Source organism: Nyctibius grandis, chromosome 26 (genome assembly GCF_013368605.1).
Source record: "Nyctibius grandis isolate bNycGra1 chromosome 26, bNycGra1.pri, whole genome shotgun sequence".
NCBI lineage: Eukaryota > Metazoa > Chordata > Aves > Nyctibiiformes > Nyctibiidae > Nyctibius > Nyctibius grandis.
In genome coordinates this window covers 6,975,063-6,995,676 of record NC_090683.1, presented here as the reverse complement: position 1 = coordinate 6,995,676, position 20,614 = coordinate 6,975,063, and the positions used below count along the sequence as shown (strand labels likewise).

The window sequence follows — 20,614 nt, the reverse complement described above, 5'->3', positions numbered from 1 at the left end:
TCCCGGGGGCAGCGCGGTTGGCGAGTGCCGTGGCCTGATTTGTGGCAGGAGAAAGCGCCTGGGGACGGTCCCGGGGGCTGGCCAGACCCCTGCGGCACTGGGGGGCAGCCAGGGTGGGGGCACCTGCCACCCCCCTGTCCCCCTCCTGCTGCCCCGGCTGTCTCGGGGGGCTGCGGTCTGTGCGGGTCCGGGCTCCCCGCTCCCCCCCGTGCTGGGCACTGCAGTGGGACCTGGGCGCTGGGGGAATGGGGTTGTTTGTGGCTCGGAAAGGAGGTCACGGGGGGCGGCTTTGCCCCTTCCCCAGGGCCGCGGCAGCCCCCTCGGGCAGCAGGGCGGGGAGGGAGCAGGGATGGTGTCTGAGCCAAGCGTGCAAAAGGATTAGGGGTTCCAAATGCAGATAAGCCGCTTGGGACGCAGATGCTCGCATGACGGGGACAGGGCGGCCCCCGGGGACGCGCAGCCACCTGCCAGGGTGGCCCCGTGCCGCAGCGCGGGGGGTTGGTGCCCTGCCCTGGCCCCGGCTCCCGCTGTCCCCCTGCACCAGCCCCTGGCCCCTGGCCGTGGCCGTGCCCAGTGCTGTGCCCGCAGCCTGGCCATGCTCAGGCAGGGCCGGCTGGAGCCATGAAATCCTGCTGGTACCTGCTGGTTTGCTGGGGGAGGTGGCACCACGGTCCCCTCCTCCGTCCAGTCCTGTGCTGCCGTCAGGGTGGGACCGGGAGCGCGGGGGATGCTCTGCTCCCAATGCCCACCTGAGCTTCCTCCTGCGGAGCACAGCCCATCGCTGCCCGAGCCAGACGCCAGCCCTGCCTCCAGCGCTCGTAAAAACAACAGGCAAATATTGCACCACTCAAACTTTAATACGCAGCAGGGCTGAGCCAAGCAAGGCCCCGGCGGCAGCGCCCGCTGCCAGCTGTGGCAGGGGTCAGAGCCGGAGCTCCAGCACGGCGCGGTCCCCAAGTGCCACCATCTGCCAGCGGCTGCCACGCCAGAGGGACACGACCTGCCTGTTTCCCTGCGTGTGTCCCATCCTGGCCCGGAGCGTGGCATTTGGCTGTGCTGGCACCAGCGCCAAGGGCTCACCTCGCCCCAGTGCAGGGGAAGGGCCCCGGGCTGGAGCCCCCGTGGCTCCTGACTGTCCCCATGGGCAAACACCGCTGCCAGGCTCAGCTGCTCGAAGGTTTGACCACAATCCATTCCGAGCCCTGCGTGCCCAGAGCCGCCAGCCCACCTCAGGGGCTCGGGGCTGCTCTTCTTTCGGGTTCCTGCTTTCGCTCCCCTCGTGCTTCCTCCTCGGCCCCGGCTGCTTGTTCCAGTTCCTGCCGCCTGGCCCGGCCCCGGCCCATGCCCGGCTGTGCCACGCTGCGCCGTGCCCGCATCCCTGCCTGCAGCAGTGCCGTGGTGCCATACGGTCCCAGCCCCGGTGCAGCCGTTGCTGAACCCGGCGGACCCGTGGCAGCGTGTTTATGGCAGGAGCCGGCTGCGGCCCAGCGGTTACTGTGGCAACCCGGGCGCTGCCGAGGCGAGCGCTGCGGCTGCACCGGCGCGGGTTGAGGGGCCCAGTGCTGCCCCGGTGCCCCCGCTCCTGATGCCCCCCAGCCCCGGGGTGGGCACGAGATGCTGGTCCGGTTCCCATCGCAGCCCCAGGCTGCTGTCACCGCCCCGTGTTTGTCAGAGGCAGAATCGCGGGTGTTTGTTCCGAGCTGGACGAAGGATGCGCGGGAACAAAGAGCCTTTGCCCGGGCAGCTGGGAGCGGAGGTTTCCTGTGGAAATTCCCCCTCGGACAAAGTGCCATTTCCCAGGTTTTTGCTGGAGCGGATCCTCCCCTCCTGCTGGCACGAGGCACCGCAGGGCCGAGCCCGTGCTGGTGACCAGCTTCCGAGGGTGACGAGCTTCCCAGATGTCCCCGCACTGCCCGTGGGCTGGCCGGGCCCCGCACGGTCCGTGCCGCCCGCCCCGTCCCCTCTGGCCGCTGGCCCTGCTCTCCGCACACGGCCTCTCCCTCCCCGGGGTTCTGCACCTCCTTCCGCCCTCCCGGTCAGAGCCCCTGGGGGGTCCCTTCCGATGGGACCCCCCTTCGCGTCCCTCGGCCGCGGCAGAAATAGCCCGGCCGGCTCCAGGCTGACCCCGCTGCGTCACGCCCGGGTCCCGAGGGACGGACGGGCCATCCTGGCACGGGCACGCCATTCCCCGCGCCCTTCGGCAGCACTGCCGCAGCCCTCTCTCCCTGGAGGAGGGTTTATGGCCCGTGTCAGGGAAATGGGGCTGTGCCGTGCCCTGGCACCCACACAGCACCTTCCTCGGGGTGCCCGGGTGCTGGGGGGGATGGCTGCAGTTCGCCGAGCCCGTGACACGGTCCCTGCCCGTGGGCACCCGCACCCGGAGCAGAAGGGGCTCGGGGCTGCCGGGCGGGCAGAGGGTGCCGTGCCGGGGGCGGCGGTGCCACGGTGCCACGGGAAAACACGAAGCCGTGACTAATTTGGGGATTCATCTGGTTTTAATTAGCTGGGCTGGATTATCACAACGGGGTTTCCTGGCCTCAGCACAGATCTGGGACCGCGTGGGACCCCCAGCAGGGGTGGGTTGAGGCTGGGGTCCTCAGCGAGTCCTCCCACCCCACCGATAAGCTCGAGGGAGGGCATGTGCCAGCAGGGCATTGGGGAGGGGAGCGCAGCAGCCTTGGGACCTCTCCAGAGGCTGCCTAAATAAATGCTTCCACTCCGGAGAAATAATTAAGACCCTCGAGATGCCACTTAGAGCAGAAGGCTGCTCTGCCCGCGCTCCTCGCGCTCCTGCTCCAAACACAGAGGCGATTTTCTAGGAAATCAATTACGAAGGGCCACGCTCCCTCTCTGCCCTGAATGCGCAGCGTCACCCGGCATCCTGTTGAGCTCATCTGAGATGACAACGTGTTTGGCTGCAGCTCAGCCTGGGCACTGTTTACCTTCCCAGAGGCTGTTTGAGACTGAGGACCAATGCAGGAGGCGGCGGGGGGAACGCTGGCCGTGCCCAGGAACCTACTCTGGTGCTTGCAGAGTCCATCCCACCAGGACAGATCCTGGGGCTGCCTGGCGCTGGGACGGTCTGAGGTGGCCCCCTCATCCCCAAGAGCCACCACCAGGGCAGCTGCTGCTGCCAGGGCAGATCTGGGGCAGCCTCTTCATCAGTTCCTGCTCCAGCTGCCATTCCCCAGTTCCCTTCCTCTGCCCAGAAAGAAGCGTTTCTCTGGGGTACCATCCCCACCAGCCAGCTCAGAGTTTTCCTTGGGCTTTGTTTGAAATGAACCTTTGGTTTGATTTGCTTTGCTCTCTCCACTTTCTCTCCCATCACTAATTTCTTCTCCACTTTTTTTTTTTCCCCTTCTACCAAAAAGGGGAGGGTGAAGGGAGGGAAGGGGAGGGGAACAGAGGATGTTTTGTGCACATCTTCCAGCCCTCCCAAGTGCGTGTGGCCGTGCAGGTTTCTGGCACGGGGAGCGCCGCGTCCCAGGACCCTCCGGATCCACCCAGCCCTGCTGTGCCCGGCCGGAGGCCCGGCAGCCGCAGACATTGTGTGTGACCTTGATGTTCTCAGCCGGGGCAGCTGGTCCCTGGGCGGCTCTGCCGGTGGGTGATGTGGGCCGGGGATTGTGAAAGCCGTTTATCTGCGTGATGCAACGCGCTGGAGCGTGAGCGTCCCCGGCCAAGGAGGGAGGGCAGGGAGCGCGGCCCGGGCGCCAGTTTCCCCATTCCTTTCCTTTGTCTTAGTGGAAAAAGACAACGTGGGAGATGCTGGCCCCACGCTGGGCGCCCGGCCCCGGCCCGCCGCGGTCCCCACTCACCTCCCCACAACGTCGGGAGCACCGCGGGAGCGCCGGGAACGGCAGCCAGGACTCTGCTGGCAGCGGCTCCCTGGCGATGCGTCAGCCCCCGCGCGCGAGGCGCCTGCCCAGCGTCCGTGTGCCGGCGATGGAGCGTCTGGTGGGAGCTGGGAGCTGCCTGAGCTGGAGCCACACGTTCCCCCGGGCTGTCCCGTTCATCCCGGGCTGCTCCGGGCACGTGGCGAGTGCTGGCGGCGAGGAGGCGAGCCGAAAAGCAGCGGTTTGTGGCTGGCGATCGCGTGGGAGCAGGTGCTGGGGCAGTGCCTGCCCGGCCCGCAGGTATTTATCTCTTGGACACGTTGAGCCGGGCTGGGCAGCGAGGAGCTGGGGCCGGGGAAGGGCTGATTGGGGCTGTCAGCCTGGGCAGTGAGTCCGAAGGCCGTGGCACCCCGGGCAGGCTGCGGCTCTGCCAGCCGGACAAGGGTCCCTGGGCACCCTGCCGCGGTCCTGCTGCGGGCCCGGCGTTGGGGCTCACAGCAGCGCTGGCCCTGGGCACGCTTCCCTGCCAGCCAGCTCACACGGCCGCGTGCCCCCGAAGGAAAGAGCAGGGCTTTAACACAAAAGCGATAGATAAAAAAATGGGGAGGTGAGAACGTGGGGCTGTGCTCGTACATAATTGCCGAGCGGTCTTTAATTGCGGGCGCATTAACTGTCCTGAGAACGATCCTGTCCCAGCAGCAGCTCTTGAGCGAGGAGAGCCGAGCCCGTCTCTCTCGGACACCCACGCTTCTCCCAGGCCAGAGCGGGACGGCGCTGGGCGGTCGCTGAATTTCCCTCCAGAGTTTTTTCAGGCCGCAGAAGATTAACTGGTAACGAAAGTGAAAGCCCAGGAGATCCCATGCGGCTGGCGAGAGCGCTCAGGCAGAAACGAGCACACCCAGTATTGCTTCCTGCCCAGCCACCTCTCCTGCCGCCACACAGCAGCCGCCCGCTGCCCGGGGTGCCCCGTCACCCGGGGTGCCCCATCGCCCTGCGGTGCCAGCGCTGCCTGGGCGGTGTTCGGTGTGGGTGGGCAGCTGTGCGAGAGCCCCTCGCGCTGGTTTTCTCGTGGCTGCTGCCACCTTCCCCTGTTTGGGGGACGCCAGAGGAGCAGGTAGTGCCTTGGGTCCCGTTACAGCTCGCGGGGGACGTGGCAGCTCGGGAGAGGGAGATGCCCCGGTGCCCGCTCCCTGCCTGCGCTCCCAGCGTCCTCGCCCCACTGGTGCACGAGGCTGCGGCAGCGCTGGGGACACAGCGGGTACTTGGCCGGAGCTGATAAACCCCACGGACCCCACGGTGCCAGGCCGGTGCCGCCGTCCTGGAATGGTCCCCATCCTCCGATGTGCCATGGCAAACCCGTTGCCCCAGGCACGGGAGCCCACGCAGCCTCTGCCCCGAGCAGCTCGGGGCGAGCGGGTGGCAGCCGAGGCCTGCGGGCAGCGCGGCACAAAGACACCGTTAAGGAATATTAACGGGTGCACCGGGCAGCACTCGCACCTTCGCCATGGCCCAGCGGCTGCCAGGGCTGCGCTGCAGCGGGGCCGGTGGCACGTGGTGGCGTGGGTGGGTGCCTGGGGTGGCCATGGGCTGCGGGGAAGAGCCCGTCCCGTGGGCAGGGACGGTGGCGAGGGGGAAATGGCTGGAGACCCGGGGCACCGGGGAGGATGTGGGAGAAAGGAGAGGTGCAGACGGGGGTCCCGGTGCCCGGGTGGATCCCGGTGCCCGGGGGGCGTCCCGGCCACGCCAGGTGCCGGGGATCTGATCCTGGTGCCCGTGCCCGGTGCTGCGGTGGGCTCCCCCCGGTGCTGGTGTTGGAGTGGGATCCCCCGGGCATAAGGGCCCCATGCCGGTGCCGGTGCTGGCTCAGGCCGCTGCCAACGCCCAGTACCGTTTCAGCACCCCCGTGCCCAGCACCAACTCCCGGTGCCGGTTTGGGTTTCCCCGGTACCCGGTGCCACACTCCGGTGCCGGTTTGTGCCCCGCCGTAGGCGCTGCTGAAGCTCGCAGCTGCGCCGGGCTCTGCCGGTGCCGGTGCCGGTGCCGGCGGCGCGGGGGGCGGGCGGGGGGCGGTGCCGCGGGGGGCGGTGCCGCGCGCGCCGGGCCGGGCCGGGCGGCGGCGGCGGGGGGCGGCGCAGGCGGCGGCGGCGGCCGGAGGGGGCAGAGCGACGGTGGGGCCGAGCGCCGGGAGCCGCCGAGCAGCGGAGCCGCAGCCGCCTCCGCGGCCGCAGGTAGGAGCGGGCGCGGGGCCGCCATCGAACCGGGGCCGGGGCCGGGGCCGCTTTCGCTTTCCGGGCGGCGGGGCCGAGGGCACCTGCGGCGGGGGCGGCCGGGGCCCGGGGCGCGCCTCCGCCTCTCCTCCCCCCCCGCCGCCCCTCGTAAATATTTTGGGTGTTTCGTAACTCGGCGGCGGGGCCGGGCCCGGGGCGCTGCGGTGGCTCCGGCCGGGCCCGCGGTCTCGCTGCGGCGGGGGGGGGGCCGCGCCGGGCCGGGCAGGGCCGCGGGCCGCGAGCGGGGCCGCTGCCGGGGGGGCGGGCGGACTTTGCGCGGCCGCTGCGCGGGCCGGGGCGGGCGGTGGGGCCGGGGCGGGGGCGCTCGTCACCCGGCGGAGCGGGGCCGGTTCGCGCCGCCCGGGCCGGGCCCCGGCTGAGCAGCGGCTGGGGACGGGGGGGGGCCCGGGCAGGCGGGGTCCCGCCGGGGGAGCCCACCGGGCCGGGGCAGCGCGGTGGGCGCGGGGTCCCGCTCGCCGTCGGTGGGACACGCGGCTCCGCGCTGCCGGGCAGGGTCGAAGGCGGCTGGAAACGTCCCGCGGTGGCGGTGGGAGCGGTGACACCCCGGGGGCCGCAGCGCCGGCGGGCCTGTCACCCAGCTCCTGCGCGGCCGGGTGGCTGCGGGCCCGGGGCCGCGGTGGCCACCTGTCCGGCGGGATACGGGAGCTGTCAGGGCTGCGTGCCCGGCCCGCTGGGCTCGGGCCAGGCCGGGCTCTGGCCACTCCTTGACGTGACGCCGAGCGGCTCCGGGGCTCCAGCGCCCAGCTCGCATCGGCACCGGGGTGTGGGCGCTGGCGCTGCCAGGGACTCCCCAGCTCTGCCTCCGCCTGAACTGCTGACGGCGGTAACACCTCTGGTGTCGGCTGCGGCGCGGAGCTGGGGCCGTTGGCTCGCGTGGACTCGCGGTGAGGCTTGGCAGGAGCCCGCGCGCCCCGGCGCACTCAGGGAGCCCCATGGCCGAGCGACAGGCAGTGGCAGCAAGTGATCTGTTCGCGGTGGTCGGGGCACATTGCCGAGGGGTGCGGGGCTTGGCACTGCCGTGGCAGGACCGCAGCGCGGTGCAGGGCCGCGTGGCTCACCTGTGGCAGGGACGTGGCACATGAAGTCCCCGCAGCACGGGTCACCTTGCTGCAGCAGGACGTTCCTGGCCCCAGGCTGGCTCACCCCACCAGCTGCCGGTGGCCAGGCCCACGTCGCCGGTGGCACTCGTGGCCGCAGCCAGAGCTGCGCGAGCCTCGGCAGCCGGTGTTGATGGAGGCAGTTGGCGCGTGCGCTGTGGGGTGGTCTGGAGAACCCGTCCGCCACCGCAGGCACCAGGGAACCAGCCCTGTGGGAGCTTTGTTCCCCCTCATCCCTGTGCCCCATCTGCGGGATGAAGGCTTTGGCCTGTCACGGGGAGCGTGGCCCTGCTGGCGCGGGAGGGCTGGCTGCTCTTGGGGTGCTGCCTCGGTGGTGATTTCAAGCCAAGGTTTGCCATCGCGCTTCGACGTGTTTGCACCAACACAGCGATCCCGCGCTGGAGGGAGGTTCGCTTGGGGCCCAGCGCCGAGCGTGGCTCTGGTGAGAGGGAGGCGTTGCGGGTGTCGGGGTCACCTGCCCGCAGGTGGCTGCAGCAAGCCCTGATGCTGCCGAAGCCATTGGGATCGCAGCCCGACCTGCCGTGGCTCCCCAGTCCCGGAGGTGCTGGACGTGAGGATGGAGACCGTCTCCTTGGGTTTTATAACTGTCCCTGGGGAGTGGGGCTTGTCCCCAGGGCCAGGGAGGGCCGTGCCGTGCCGCGTGTGCAGCCACGTGGAGGAGGAGCTCTGGTTGAGAGGTGCCAACAGCCCATGCCCGGGGACATGGGAGAGCCGGGCTGGGAACGGGGCGTGACGGGCGGCTGTCACCCACTGCGTTTCGTGGCACTTTGATAGTGTCCTCCCTTGGGGGGTGTTTGCCCCTGGCAGTTGTCACCAGAGCCACCTTGCTGACTTCAGTGCGCCCGCCTTGTCCCGAGGCCGATGCTTTGGGGCACGACGGGGGATGCTGGTGCCGGGGCTGGGGACGGGGATGCTCAGTGCAGGGCTGCACGGAGCCTCTGGAGGGACCTTCCCCTCTCGCTGCAGGGGAAGTGCTGACTCCAGAGCGGCTGTGAGCTCTTCGCCGTGGGGTTTCCCAGCTCTCTCTCGAGTGATAGCAAAACCCAGATACTCTGCTCGCGAAAAATCCCTGCTCCTCGTCCCCCTCCACAGTGTGGGCGGCGAGCGGTGACTGTGCCGTGCCGAGTACAGTAAAGCGGCCCCGTCAGCTGGGAAATGACTTTCTGGTTTGCAAGGAATTACCGTAAGGCGGGCTGTGCTCCACGGGCTCCGCGGCAGCCCCGGGAGCCGCCGGGAGCCCGCGCGCGGCAGGATGGTGCGTGGGTCGAGCAGGACCTCCCTCCCCTCGGCATCCCCGGGCACCTGCGCCGGGGGCCGCGGTCCCTCTGCCCGGCAGGGCTGCGGCTCCCCCCCGCACGGCCGTGGGTGCTGCCTGCGGGGCAGCCCCCGCGTTACGGGGCCTGATGTGCCGCGGGGGAGCCGGCGCGTGCCGGGGGACAGAGGCAGGGGCTCCCCGGTCCCCCCCATGCCGGGACGGGTCAGGGCTCGGCTCTGCGGCCGCGCGGCTCCGGGTGAAGCGGCCCCGGCAGCTGTGCCGTTTCTGTGGCGTGCCTTTCCTTTCATGGGGTGCCTGTTTTGCAACCCCCGAGTGTTTTGATCCCGGAGGAAGGGGGCGGGGGTGTTTACCCTGGCACGGCGTGGCCGCGCGGGGATCCAGGCGGCACTGGGCATGCCCGAATCCTGCGTGCACAGCAGTTCTAGCAACATCTGCTGGCTGATAAAAGGTAGGCTGCGGCCAGCCGGCTCCCGGCGCGTTGGGAAGCGTCGAGGGGGAGGCACGCACGCGAGTGCGGCTTCCTGGCCGATAGCGCCGGGCTGGCGTGCTGATAACGCGGGATCCACCCTCCAGCTGCTGCGAGGGGCCGGGCACGCTGGCCGCTCGCGGGTGGACACGCTGCGTGCCCCACGCCTCGCCGGCACCAGCACCCATGTCCCCCGAGCCGGGCAGCGATGTGCTGCCGGGCGGCTCCTCGCCGGGCGCGGGCGGCCACGATGGCACGGCCGAACCGTGACGTGGCCGCGACCCGCTCCCTGTTCAAACAGTCACTGGTGAGTTTTGCAATCTCCCTTTTCGCTGCAACTTCGTGTCTTCCTGTTGTTATGAGATGTAAACGCTGGGCTGTAGCGCAGCTCTGCCGGGGAGGGAATTGGGGAAAAGGCTGGGGCAGAGCGTGAGGAGCCGGCGCGGCGTCGGCACGGCCCCGGTCACCGCTCCGGCTGCCCTCTCGTCCCTCTCGCTCGACGGCTGTCTGCAAAGCTCTCGGCAGAGGAAGGGGCAGCTCTCGCTGGCGGCATGTCCCAGCCCTGCGCACCGACTGGACCAGCGGTGAAACGATCTCTGTCCTGTTTGGCGCGTTAACGTGCAGCCCCGGCGCTCGCGGGCTGCAGCTCCGGGCACCACGGCTGCCCTGGCCCACGCTCCGGTTATATCCCCGCCGGGCACCCGAGCCTTTGGGAGACGCTTCGGTGGGACGCCCACGGCGCGGCCCCGAGGCCGGGGCTCTGCCCGGCACCGCCGGCGGCTGCTGGCTGCTCCCAGGGCTGGCAGGCGTGTCCCGGGGCGAGGGAAGCCGAGCCCCAGCTCTCCCCCCTGGACGTGTCTGTGTGCGCCTGGGGGTGAGCGCTGCGCTGAACCCTGGCCAGGTTCGACGGTGAGCTTCACCCGCTCTGAGTGAGAGTTTTGTTGCAGAAGCCATTGGTGGTTTGGTTTTTTATTCCCCTTCTGACTAGTCCCCGCTCCTGCCAGCATCCCTGGGTGTCTGCGTGCCCCCCGGCTGGTGGCTGGATTAGTGCGATTGTGTGTGCGCACGGCGGATAAAATGAAATTGTGTCTCCAGACCCCAATCGGGACTAATTCGATGCTGAAATGAGCTTAATCCTCAGGTCCTTCTGACCAGCCCGTCCCTGCTGGGCTGGTGCTGGGCTGAGCAGGGATTAGCAGCGAGCCCGGGGCGGTGCTGGGGGTGGCCGTGGTGCCGGGGGCTGACGTGGGACCCCGGGGGTGTCTGGGGGGCCCTGGGGGTGGCTGCTCTGCTCGGCTGGTTTGTTGGAAGGGGCAACGCAAGGATGAACTGTCTGCGGGGTGCGGGGGCTCCTCCCTTGTCCCAGACCTCCTGGCCCGTTCCTACGTGTGAAGCTGCTGCTCCGTGCTCGGCGTTGGAGGGAATCCCGCCAGCACCGGGGCACCGCATGTGCCCGGCCGCGGCCGTGCCGGGGTGATTCTGGGTGCACCGGGGTGGTCCCAGCCCCTGGATTCAAGGGATTTCACTGGGATTTTGTTGGGTATTTTGGTGGTTTTGGTTTGACGCAGGTTTCTGGGCCTCTGTGGTTGGAAGGGAAAATCTGAAGAGGGGAGAAAACCTGTTCCCGAGGGCGGCAAATGCCAGCGGGCAGGTACAGCCCCGGGCGCGGGGCGTGAGCCGAGCTGCAGGCAGCCCCCGGCCCCGAGCCTCCCTGGCCGGGGCGTCTCCACCCGCGCGTGGGGCCGGTTTGGCCCCGGGCAGCGCCGGGCCGCCCGTGGGGTTTCCTTGTTCCTGTCACGGTGCGAGTTCTCCATTTTTGGCTCCTGAAGCTCCAGGAAGGCCGGCGGGTCGCGGCGCTGCCGGCTGCCGGCCCCTCGCCTCTGCCCTCGCGGGGCACGTTGTGTTCCCAGAGCTGGCCATGCCCCTTCCGTGAGCCCCCAGCCCCCGGCCCCGGCAGTTTCCAGCGTGGGCCGGGGCTCTGGCGTGGGCTGGGGCGGTCGGCTGCCGCCTCCTCGATGCCACCGGGGCGAAGCCATCGGCCGCCGCCGCTCCGCTGCGGGAGACAAACGAACCCCATCAAAGCACGGAGCTTCTAGAAGGAGCCCGGCCCCCGCGCCGGCGGGCACTGCCGCCTCCCCGCCAGAGCTGGAAACCACAGACGGGCATAAAACGGGCGAGCAGCCCCGCTCCCGGTGCCGCAGCCCCCGTGCCGGCCCCCCGCACCCGGCACCCGCTCCAGGTGGGTCTGGGGGCTGCTCCCCAGCACGGGCTCTGCCCCGGTGCTGTGCGCGGGGCCGGGGGGTGCAGGTGAGTCTGTCCCATCTCCCCTCGTGCTGAGCTCCTGCCCGGTCCCTGGGGTCCCGTCCGCGGCTGGAGGGGGCTCGGGGGGCTCAGCCCCACCGACCCGCCGGGGGCAGAGGCTGTGCCCGGCTCCGGCACCGGGGAGGAGCGTGGGGCCAAGCGCGGAGGGGTGCCGGCCCCGCTGGCAGCCCTGCGCAGGCAGCTGACATTTTGGAAGGAAATAGCTGCTCCCCGCGCCTTCCTGTGGCACGCAGCCTGTGAACGGCCGCCCCGGGAGCCCGGCGGTGCTGGCAGCGCCTGCCGGAGCTGCAGCCGGGCTGCCCCGGGCCAGGACACCGGAGCGTGTGAGGGGCAGAGGGGTGCCCGACCCCGGGTGAGTGCGGCTGTGGGACGGGGCCGCAGTTCCTGGGCGCTGGAGGAGCTGGGAACCGTGCCGAGCATTGGGGAGCCCCTGGCTGGGATGGTCCCGGGGCTGCAGGGCCCCCTTGGGTGGGTGCGGAGCCCTCTGTGCCCCCCAGCCACGGGGCAGGACGTGGTGCAGCCTGCGGCGGGCAGCCCCCCGTGTGGGGGAGAGGGGGGCCGAGCTGGGGGAGCCCTTAGTCCAGCCGAGTGGGGCCGTGGGGCTGCCCAGGGGCTCCAGCGGGTCCCCTGGGTGAGCTGGTGCGGGCAGGGGGGTGGGTGTCTGTTGGGGGAACCGGAGCCCTTCCGTGTGCCCAGCGGCTGCTGTGGGCTGCCAGCACTGCCATGGCCGGGGGCCGCCTCCTGCCCTGGAGGGACCCTGTGTGGGGCTGCCCTTGGGGGCCGCAGCGTCCCCTCCCAGCGGGGCTGCCGGGGCAGGAGCGAGGCCGGCTCTGACCTGGAAGCGATCGTGGGCGCCTGGAGGTGCCAAGAAACCACGTGTCCACGTGTTTACTGTGGTGGGCGCAGGGCTGCTGCCTGCTGGAGCCTGGTACCAGGGCAGGACACTGCTCTAGAGACCCCCGGGCTGGGAGAGCACCAGGCGCAGGGCGGTGCGGGAGCTGCCGTGGCAGAGGGGCTGCGCGGGGCAAGGGGCTTATGGCCAGAGCCCTTTTCTGCGGCCCTCCAGGGCTTTGCCCGGCTCTCGGCCCCTGCCCGGCCCTGCAGGGCATGAGATTGGGCAAGGGGCTGTGGTCAGGGGCCGTGCTGGCACCAGGACAGGGGGGTCCTGCCCACGGCGAGGTCCCCAGGGTGGCTGTGCGCTGCGAGCATCCCGTGAGCATCCCGCGATGGTGCATGCGCCGGCCCCTGGGTGGGCGCGTCCCGTGTCTGGGCTTTGCCGTGCCCACGGCGCATGGGAAGGTGCCGCCGCCGGCCTCGCCCCGTCAGGCATTTCCCTCCTTTTGTCTGCCCACAGACGCGCTCTGGCTTGCTCTGGCTTTCCCGGCGCTGGTGCCAGCTGGGAGGTGCCACCGCTCCTGCCCCCAGGGCTGCTGCTGTCACCCATCCCAGTGTGGTCACATCAGGTCCCCTGGCTGCCCCCGGCCCCAGCGATGCTGCCAGCCTCCCCCTGCCCGTCCTCGCTCCTGCTGCCCTCTGAGAGCCCCTTTTGCGGGGGTTTCACCCATTTTGTGGCCGGTTTGGTGGTGCCTCCCCATGGGCAGCGGGGAGCGGGGCTGTCGCGTGCAGAAGCAATGACAGCAGTGTCTCCCCTCTGTCCCTGCGGGGCTGGGGTCCCTCTCCACGGCACTTCTGCTCCCTCCGGGCAGCGGCTGTGCAGGGGATAAGTCACCGGTGAACGCGTTGCTGCGGCTTAACCGAGTTGCTGCTGGTTAACCGAGCTGCGGTAACGGGTGGGTTAGAGCTCGCTGCCAGCAAGTGAATGCAAAGTAGCTTAAACCACTGCAATTATCTGTCTTTTGCCGTTGTTTGAGCGTGTGTACGGCTGACCCCGGCAGTGCGTGATGTCGCGGCAGCGCTGCCCGTCCCTGCCAGGGTGCGGGAGCCGTGCCGGGGTGCTCGGGGTGCCCGCAGGGCTCAGCGGGGTTCGGTTTGTCAGTCCATGGGTGAGGCACAGGAGACAGAAACGAGGTGCTTGGAGAAGCACCCGCTGTTGTGTTGGTGATGCCCATGGAGGTCGTGTCCAAGCCTGGCACAGGTGTGGTTTTGGTGTGCCGTGGCCCCGGGGACGGCCCTGGCTGCGGCTGGGGCACGCGCCGGGTGAGCCATGTCGCTGTCGGGTGCTACACGGTCCCTCGTCCAGGCTGCCGTGACGCTGGCACCCGCAGCGGTGCTGGCGCTCCCAGGCCGGTGCTGGCCCAGCGCGGTGTCTGCCGGCTCACCGCAGCGGCAGCCCCAGACTCGTTGCTTAACAACGCGCTGGAGTGGAATAGGAAGTGTTTTGTCACCATGAGCTGGGAACGGGTCACCATTTTCTCGGTAGGCAGGGCAGCGCCTGGCTGCTCTGTGTCCCTGCAGGCGTCCCCGCCGCTCCAGGAGCTCTGGCCGTTCCTGGCACCGGCGCGGCCGTGGCCGCTCTCCTCGGCTCTGCCGGGGCAGCGGGTGCCACCGATGCCCCTTATCAAGCGCCCGCAGTGTCTAACTGCCAGCGCCCGTCCTGCCGCCGGCCGTCCCGCCGGCCCTTCCCCTCCTCGCCTGCGTGTTTGTGCCTCCCCAGGCCCCTCCGTGCCAGCAGTGTTTCCAACTCGGTCATTTCTGTGAATGTGGAAACGTTCCTTCCTTTTTATAGGGGAAAAATTCATTTTTAGCCAACTCGGGGTTATTGATCCTCTTCCTGCCCGGGGGGGTGCGGAGGGCTCGGGGGCTCCGGCCGCGGATCACCGTCGCGTCACCCCGAAAGACTCGACCGCCGGGTTGTTTTTCCAGGCCCCACCGAGGTGCAGAAATAACCGTGGCAGGGGCTGCTCTGGCTTTTTATAGGTGCTGTCCCCTCTCCCTGCCTGCCGCGGCTGAGCCGGGGGGCCAGAGCTGCGGGGGATCTGGCAGCGCTCCCACGCCACCGGGGCACGGGGTACGCGGTGGCTGTGGGACCGGGGACGTGCCGGGGGCTGTGGTGCCACGGGGGCCCTCGGGGCCGGGGCACTGCCAGGCGTGGGCAGGAGCCGGGTGAGCACGGGGGGGCTCCGCTCTGCGTCACCCGGGGTTTCTCGCCTCCCCCTGGCCCCGTTTCCTCATCCACGAGGCCGGCGGTGGCTGCGATCCCGCGGCGAGGGGAAATGGTTCCCGTGTGGAGAGGCAGCGCGGGGGCCGGCCCGGGACCCTGCTGGGGCTCTGCCTAGAAAAGACGGGGTGACTCCGAGCCGGGGCCCCCCCACGCCCCTTCCTTCGGCAGCTGGAGGCAGCTCCAGCAGCGCCGGCGAACCCGGAGGCTCCTGCAGAGGGCTCGGGGGGCAGCCAGGGCCGGACCCCCGCCCTGACCGGCCCGCGTCCCGCAGGGGTGAGCCATGGCCGTGTGGATCCAGGCGCAGCAGCTCCAGGGCGAGGCCCTGCGGCAGATGCAGGCGCTCTACGGGCAGCACTTCCCCATCGAGGTGCGGCACTACCTGTCGCAGTGGATCGAGAGCCAGGCGTGGTAGGTCACCGGGGTCCCCGTCCCCGCGGGGGGTGCTGGGCTTGGCAGTACCCGCCCTGGGGTGCCAACGGGTGCCCCCCGGGCTGCCCTGACGCCGCCGCTCTGCTCCACGCACGCAGGGACTCCATCGACCTCGACAACCCCCAGGAGAACGTGAAGGCGACGCAGCTGCTGGAGGGGCTGATCCAGGAGCTGCAGAAGAAGGCGGACCACCAAGTGGGCGAAGATGGCTTCCTGCTGAAGATCAAGCTGGGGCACTACGCCACGCAGCTGCAGGCGAGTGGGGGGCCGCGGGCGGGGGCTGCGGGGCTGGGGGGTGTCCCTGCCCCGTGCCTGGCTCAGGCTGGACGCGTACAACCTCCCTGCAGAACACGTACGACCGGTGCCCCATGGAGCTGGTGCGCTGCATCCGGCACATCCTCTACCACGAGCAGCGGCTGGTGCGGGAGGCGAACAACGTGAGTGTGGGGGCCGTGGGGCATCGGTGTCGGGGGGGTGAGGGATCGGGTCCCGCTGGGCGGGGGGATGCTCGGGGTCTCCAGCATGGGGGCCGTGGGAGCAGCCCCGAGGCAGGGGGTACTCGGGGTCCCCACTGCCCCCAGCACCCAGGGGATGGGGGGGGTCCCTGGCCGTGCTGAGTGCTCCCCGTGCCCCATGCAGAGCCCCTCGCCGGCCGGCTCCCTCGTGGACGCCATGTCCCAGAAGCACCTGCAGATCAACCAGACCTTCGAGGAGCTGCGGCTCATCACGCAGGACTCGGAGAACGAGCTCAAGAAGCTGCAGCAGACGCAGGAGTACTTCATCATCCAGTACCAGGAGAACATGCGCCTCCAAGGTGGGTGGGGGAGCCGGGGGGGTGCCGGGGTCGCGGCGCTGGCAGTACCGGCCCTAACGCTGCGCCCCGTCCCCCAGCCCAGTTCTCCCAGCTCTCCCAGCTGGGCCCCCAGGAGCGCCTGTCGCGGGAGACGACGCTGCAGCAGAAGAAGGCGTCGCTGGAGGCCTGGCTGCACCGGGAGGCCCAGACACTACAGCAGTACCGCGTGGTGAGTGCCGTCCCCGTGCCCCGTGACGCCATCCCTGTGCCCCCTGACACCATCTCCATGCCCCGTGTCGCCATCCCGCCCCGCAGGACCTGGCCGAGAAGCACCAGAAGATGCTGCAGCTGCTGCGCAAGCAGCAAACGACCATCCTGGACGACGAGCTGATCCAGTGGAAGCGTCGGCAGCAGCTGGCGGGGAACGGGGGCCCCCCCGAGGGCACCCTGGACGTGCTGCAGACCTGGTGGGTGCCCGGTGGGGTGGGACGGGGTGCCGAGCCCCGGCGCGGTGCTGAGCCCCGCTGTCCCCAGGTGCGAGAAGCTGGCGGAGATCATCTGGCAGAACCGGCAGCAGATCCGCCGCGCCGAGCACTTGTGCCAGCAGCTGCCGATCCCGGGCCCGGTGGAGGAGATGCTGTCGGAGCTGAACGGCACCATCACCGACATCATCTCCGCCCTGGTGACCAGGTACGGGCTGGGGCCCGGCTCGGCTGAGGCACCCCGGAGGGTGGCGGGGCCGGGCGGGGGCTGCTCTGCCCGCTTGCCCCTGATCCCCGTGCCCCCCCAGCACCTTCATCATCGAGAAGCAGCCCCCCCAGGTGCTGAAGACCCAGACCAAGTTCGCAGCCACCGTGCGGCTCCTGGTGGGGGGGAAGCTGAACGTGCACATGAACCCCCCCCAGGTGAAGGCCACCATCATCAGCGAGCAGCAAGCCAAGGCCCTGCTGAAGAACGAGAGCACCCGCAAGTAATGCCGGGGGGCCGGGGTGTGCTGCGGGGGGGCCGGGGCTGCTGAGGAGGCGGGGGGCGCTGGGGGGCCGCACCCCACGCGGGCTCCCAGCCCTGATGGCCCCCCTGTCCCTGCCCCTTCCTGTGGCAGCGAGAGCAGCGGGGAGATCCTCAACAACTGCTGCGTGATGGAGTACCACCAGGCCACGGGCACGCTCAGCGCACACTTCCGCAACATGGTGAGCGCCGCCGGCTCCCTCCGCGACGCTCGTGCCCACCCTCCTGTCCCCCGTGTGCCCCATGTTCACCCCCCACGTGCCCCTGCGTTCACCCCCCGCGTCCCCGTCTGCGTTGCATCCCCGCCGTGTTCACCCCGGCGTCCCCCCGTGTCCCCACCCGTCCCCCCGTGCCCACCTCTCGTGTCCCCGCAGTCCCTGAAGCGGATCAAGCGCTCAGACCGCCGCGGGGCCGAGTCGGTGACGGAGGAGAAGTTCACCATCCTCTTCGAGTCACAGTTCAGTGTTGGTGGCAACGAGCTGGTCTTCCAGGTGAAGGTAAAGCCACCGGCCACGTCCCCTCTGCAGTGCCTGGGCAAGCCACGGGCACCGTGCCCCACAGGTGTGGGGCTGGCAGGGGCCACGGGGTGCCCACGCAGGCCAGGGTGGCCCAGGGGTCCCCACGGGTGCCCATGGGCGATGCCCCCGTGGTGCCCCACAGCCCATCCCGGTCTCCTTCCTCCTGGCAGACGCTGTCCCTGCCCGTGGTGGTGATCGTGCACGGGAGCCAGGACAACAACGCCACGGCCACCGTGCTCTGGGACAACGCCTTCGCCGAGCCCGTGAGTGCCAGCGCCGGGGGGGGGTGGGACGGGCCCCGTCCGCCCTGGGGGGCTGCGGGAGCTGGGCTCAGCGTCCCGGCGGGCAGAGCTGGGTGCTGAGCCTGCTCTGTGCCCCCCAGGGCCGCGTGCCCTTCGCCGTGCCCGACAAGGTGCAGTGGCCGCAGCTCTGCGAGGCGCTCAACATGAAGTTCAAGGCGGAGGTGCAGAGCAGCCGCGGGCTGACCAAGGAGAACCTGGTGTTCCTGGCACAGAAGCTCTTCAACAGCACCAGCTCCCACCTCGAGGACTACAGCAGCACCACGGTGTCCTGGTCCCAGTTCAACCGGGTGAGCGGGCAGGGCTCTGTGCTGGGAGAGCTGCAGGGGTCCTGTGTGTGCCAGGGGGCTGGATGGGGCACGTCCCTCCCAAGGAGCTGTTTTGTCCTGGAGGGATGCAAAAACGAGACTGCTGGGAGCTGCGCCGGGGTGGGAGGTGTTGCCTGGAGGGACACGGGGTGCTGTAGGGCCCACAGAGGGGGTCTGCGGCCACGGGGAGCTGTTGCTGGCCCCCTGGGCCAGGCTGACCCCCGCCTGGATTGGCACTGCTGGTGGCCATCCCACGGTCCAGGTCCCCGAGTCCCCGCTGCTGCACCCAACGCTCGTGCTGTTTGACAGCAGCTGCGAGGCTGGAGCCAGGAGTGCTCATTTTCTGGGGGTTTCAACAGGAAAACCTGCCCGGGAGGAATTACACCTTCTGGCAGTGGTTTGACGGGGTCATGGAGGTGCTGAAGAAGCATCTGAAGCCGCACTGGAACGACGGGTAAGAGCTACCGTGCCCTGCGCCGCCGGGCCCCCCGCCCGCCCGGTATGACCCCCCGGTATGACCCCCCGCTCCGCCTAGGGCCATCCTGGGCTTCGTCAACAAGCAGCAGGCGCACGACCTGCTCATCAACAAGCCCGACGGCACCTTCCTGCTGCGCTTCAGCGACTCGGAGATCGGCGGCATCACCATCGCTTGGAAGTTCGACTCCTGTGAGTGTGTGCCAGGAGCCAGCACCCCCCACCCCAGCCTGGGAACCGGCCGCCTCCTGCCCGGGGCCCTGGGGCTGCTCCTCCGGCCCCTCCAGTCTCGGCTGGGCACCGTCACCGCTGCGGCCGGGCACACGGGAGCGTGGGAGGCTGCGGGAACACCCCGGCTGCCCCGCGGGGCCGGGAGCCGCTGGCGCCTCTGGTGTCACCATGGTCCTCGCTCTTGTCTTCCAGCCGAGAGGATGTTCTGGAACCTGATGCCTTTCACCACCAGGGACTTCTCCATCCGCTCCCTGGCCGACCGCCTCGGGGACCTCAGTTACCTCATCTACGTGTTCCCCGACCGGCCCAAGGACGAGGTCTTCTCCAAGTACTACACGCCGGTTCTCTGTGAGTCCACGCCAGGTAGCGCTGCCCTTCGCCCCATGCGCGTCCCTCTCCTCCGAGCATCCCCCCGGGGTGGAGCCGGAGCTCGCAGCTTCCCCCTACCCCGGAGCCACATCCAGCCCCGCGGGCGCTCCACTGCTCACCGGGCGGGAGCCCCCAGCCCCGCCGCGGCCCTGTGGCACGTGCCAGCAGCTCGGGGCCTCAGCGCTGCCTTTTCTCCTCCAGCTAAAGCCGTGGATGGATACGTGAAGCCACAGATCAAGCAAGTGGTGCCAGAGTAAGTCTGACGCTGAACGCAGACCCTCCGCGGTGCCCCGGCGAGCTGGCTGGGGCGGCCGGTAGCCCCGGGCACCGCTGCGCTCGGGCTCTGGCCCCACCAACGGCCCCGTCGGTGCTGGGGGGCCGAGGCAGGGCTCTGCGGTCCCCGGGAAGGCGGACGCCCCCGCCTCGCCGTGCTGCCACCCTGGGGCAGGGGACCCTGCAGGTTGTCGCTGTTTGTGGGGTTTGGGTCCTTTGCTTGCACCCCCCAGCCTTGGGAGATGGGAATTCCCAGAGCACAACTTCACCCCGTGGGAGTCTGTCCCCTCCCCTGCCCGCGCTCATGAGCCCTCGTCCCCCCAGGTTTGTCAACGCATCAGGCGATTCTGCCCCTGGAGGGGCCACCTACATGGACCAGGCTCCCTCGCCCGCCGTCTGCTCCCAGCCCCATTACAACATGTACACCCAGAAGTAGGTATCGCGTCCCCCAGCCCCCTCCTGCTGCGGCTGGTGCCCCCTCCTCACCCTCTGCCTCCCCCAGCCCCGACGCCATGCTGGACACGGAGGGTGACTTCGACCTGGACGACACCGTGGACGTGGCGAGGCACGTGGAGGAGCTGCTGCGGCGCCCCATGGACAGTCAGTGGATCCCCCACGCCCAGTCGTGACGGGCGGGCGCCGGGCCCCCCCCTCCAGCCCCAGCGCTGCGGGGACTGTGCTGTGTTCGTGTCTCTGTGCCGGGGGGGCGGCGGGCGGGCTCTGCCCCGCAGATTTGCTCTGTGCTGCCCCGAAACGCAGGCTGGCGTCCGGCTCTTTGGTGTTTATGCCCTTGTATAAACGGCAGCGGATTTGTCGCATGGTTTTCCTGTATGTTCCTTTTAAGAGGCCCAGCTTCGGCTTCCGCTTCTGCAGGCACCAGCCCCGGGGCTGCCCCGCTCCCCGCCGGGGGGCTGCGCGGGGCAGGAGCCGGGGGTCCGGCCTCGCCTTTGCTTTCGCAGTCATCACTGAGAATGTACGTGCCACCTTCTTGTGCCACCCCCTGGCTCCGTTCCCAGGGGTGCGTGGGTGCTCCGGGGTGCGGGGTGGGGCGGCTGGGGCTCCCCCTGGGCCCGTGCTGGCCCTCTGCTCTGTAGCAGCGGGGTCTCCTCCTGGGCCCCCCCGCTGCCTCTGGCTCCCCGAGGCTGCGGGAGCCCCTTCGGCACCCAGACCCCCCCTTGGAGCCGGTGCAGCGTACGGGAGGGAGGGTGCGAGGGCGCCCAGCGAGGGCGGCAGGGGGGAGCGGAGCCCTCTGCCCCCCCGCCTCTCCCCGCGCCCTGGCCCAGAAGCTCTGCGGCCCTGGCCATGTTATTTTTCTACCACAGAGTAAATAAAGCACGGAATATTTTTGTAACACAAAAGCTCTGGGTTTCACGTGTGTCTTGGGGAGGAGGCAGGTCCCTGCCTTGCTAAGGGGGGGGCGAGCAGAGCCCCTCCCCTGCCTGCCCGGGGCCAGGGGGGGTCGGGGGTGGCCCCGTGCTCCCCAGT

General features: G+C 70.0%; 1 protein-coding gene across 2 annotated transcripts; it reads left to right on the top strand.

The window, feature by feature from the left end:
* The first annotated feature begins 5,973 nt into the window (after positions 1 to 5,973).
* LOC137673605 (signal transducer and activator of transcription 5B) lies at positions 5,974 to 20,487 on the top strand. Of its 2 annotated transcripts, none has more exons than XM_068418508.1 (19): positions 5,974 to 6,064; positions 14,699 to 14,835; positions 14,955 to 15,111; positions 15,204 to 15,293; positions 15,496 to 15,670; positions 15,748 to 15,878; positions 15,965 to 16,116; positions 16,184 to 16,339; positions 16,440 to 16,619; positions 16,752 to 16,839; positions 17,032 to 17,154; positions 17,346 to 17,438; positions 17,558 to 17,764; positions 18,142 to 18,236; positions 18,318 to 18,448; positions 18,680 to 18,835; positions 19,058 to 19,109; positions 19,454 to 19,561; positions 19,632 to 20,487. In XM_068418508.1, exons 2-19 carry the CDS (start codon positions 14,708 to 14,710, stop codon positions 19,756 to 19,758), a joined length of 2,349 nt encoding a protein of 782 aa, XP_068274609.1. In that variant the 5' UTR covers positions 5,974 to 6,064; positions 14,699 to 14,707; the 3' UTR covers positions 19,759 to 20,487. The 2 variants fall into 2 exon arrangements, with proteins under 2 accessions (XP_068274609.1, XP_068274608.1); XM_068418507.1 differs by having other exon boundaries at positions 18,680 to 18,850.
* The last annotated feature ends 127 nt before the right edge of the window (positions 20,488 to 20,614 follow it).

What these genes read in the sequence shown, in the direction of transcription:
- LOC137673605 (XM_068418507.1), top strand. Translation starts at nt 14,708, where the DNA reads ATGGCCGTGTGGATCCAGGCGCAGCAGCTCCAGGGCGAGGCCCTGCGG. An exon ending in CCTGGTCCCAGTTCAACCGG is followed by an intron (nt 17,765 to 18,141) that starts GTGAGCGGGCAG and finishes GGGTTTCAACAG; the next exon opens with GAAAACCTGCCCGGGAGGAA. An exon ending in AAGCCGCACTGGAACGACGG is followed by an intron (nt 18,237 to 18,317) that starts GTAAGAGCTACC and finishes CGCTCCGCCTAG; the next exon opens with GGCCATCCTGGGCTTCGTCA.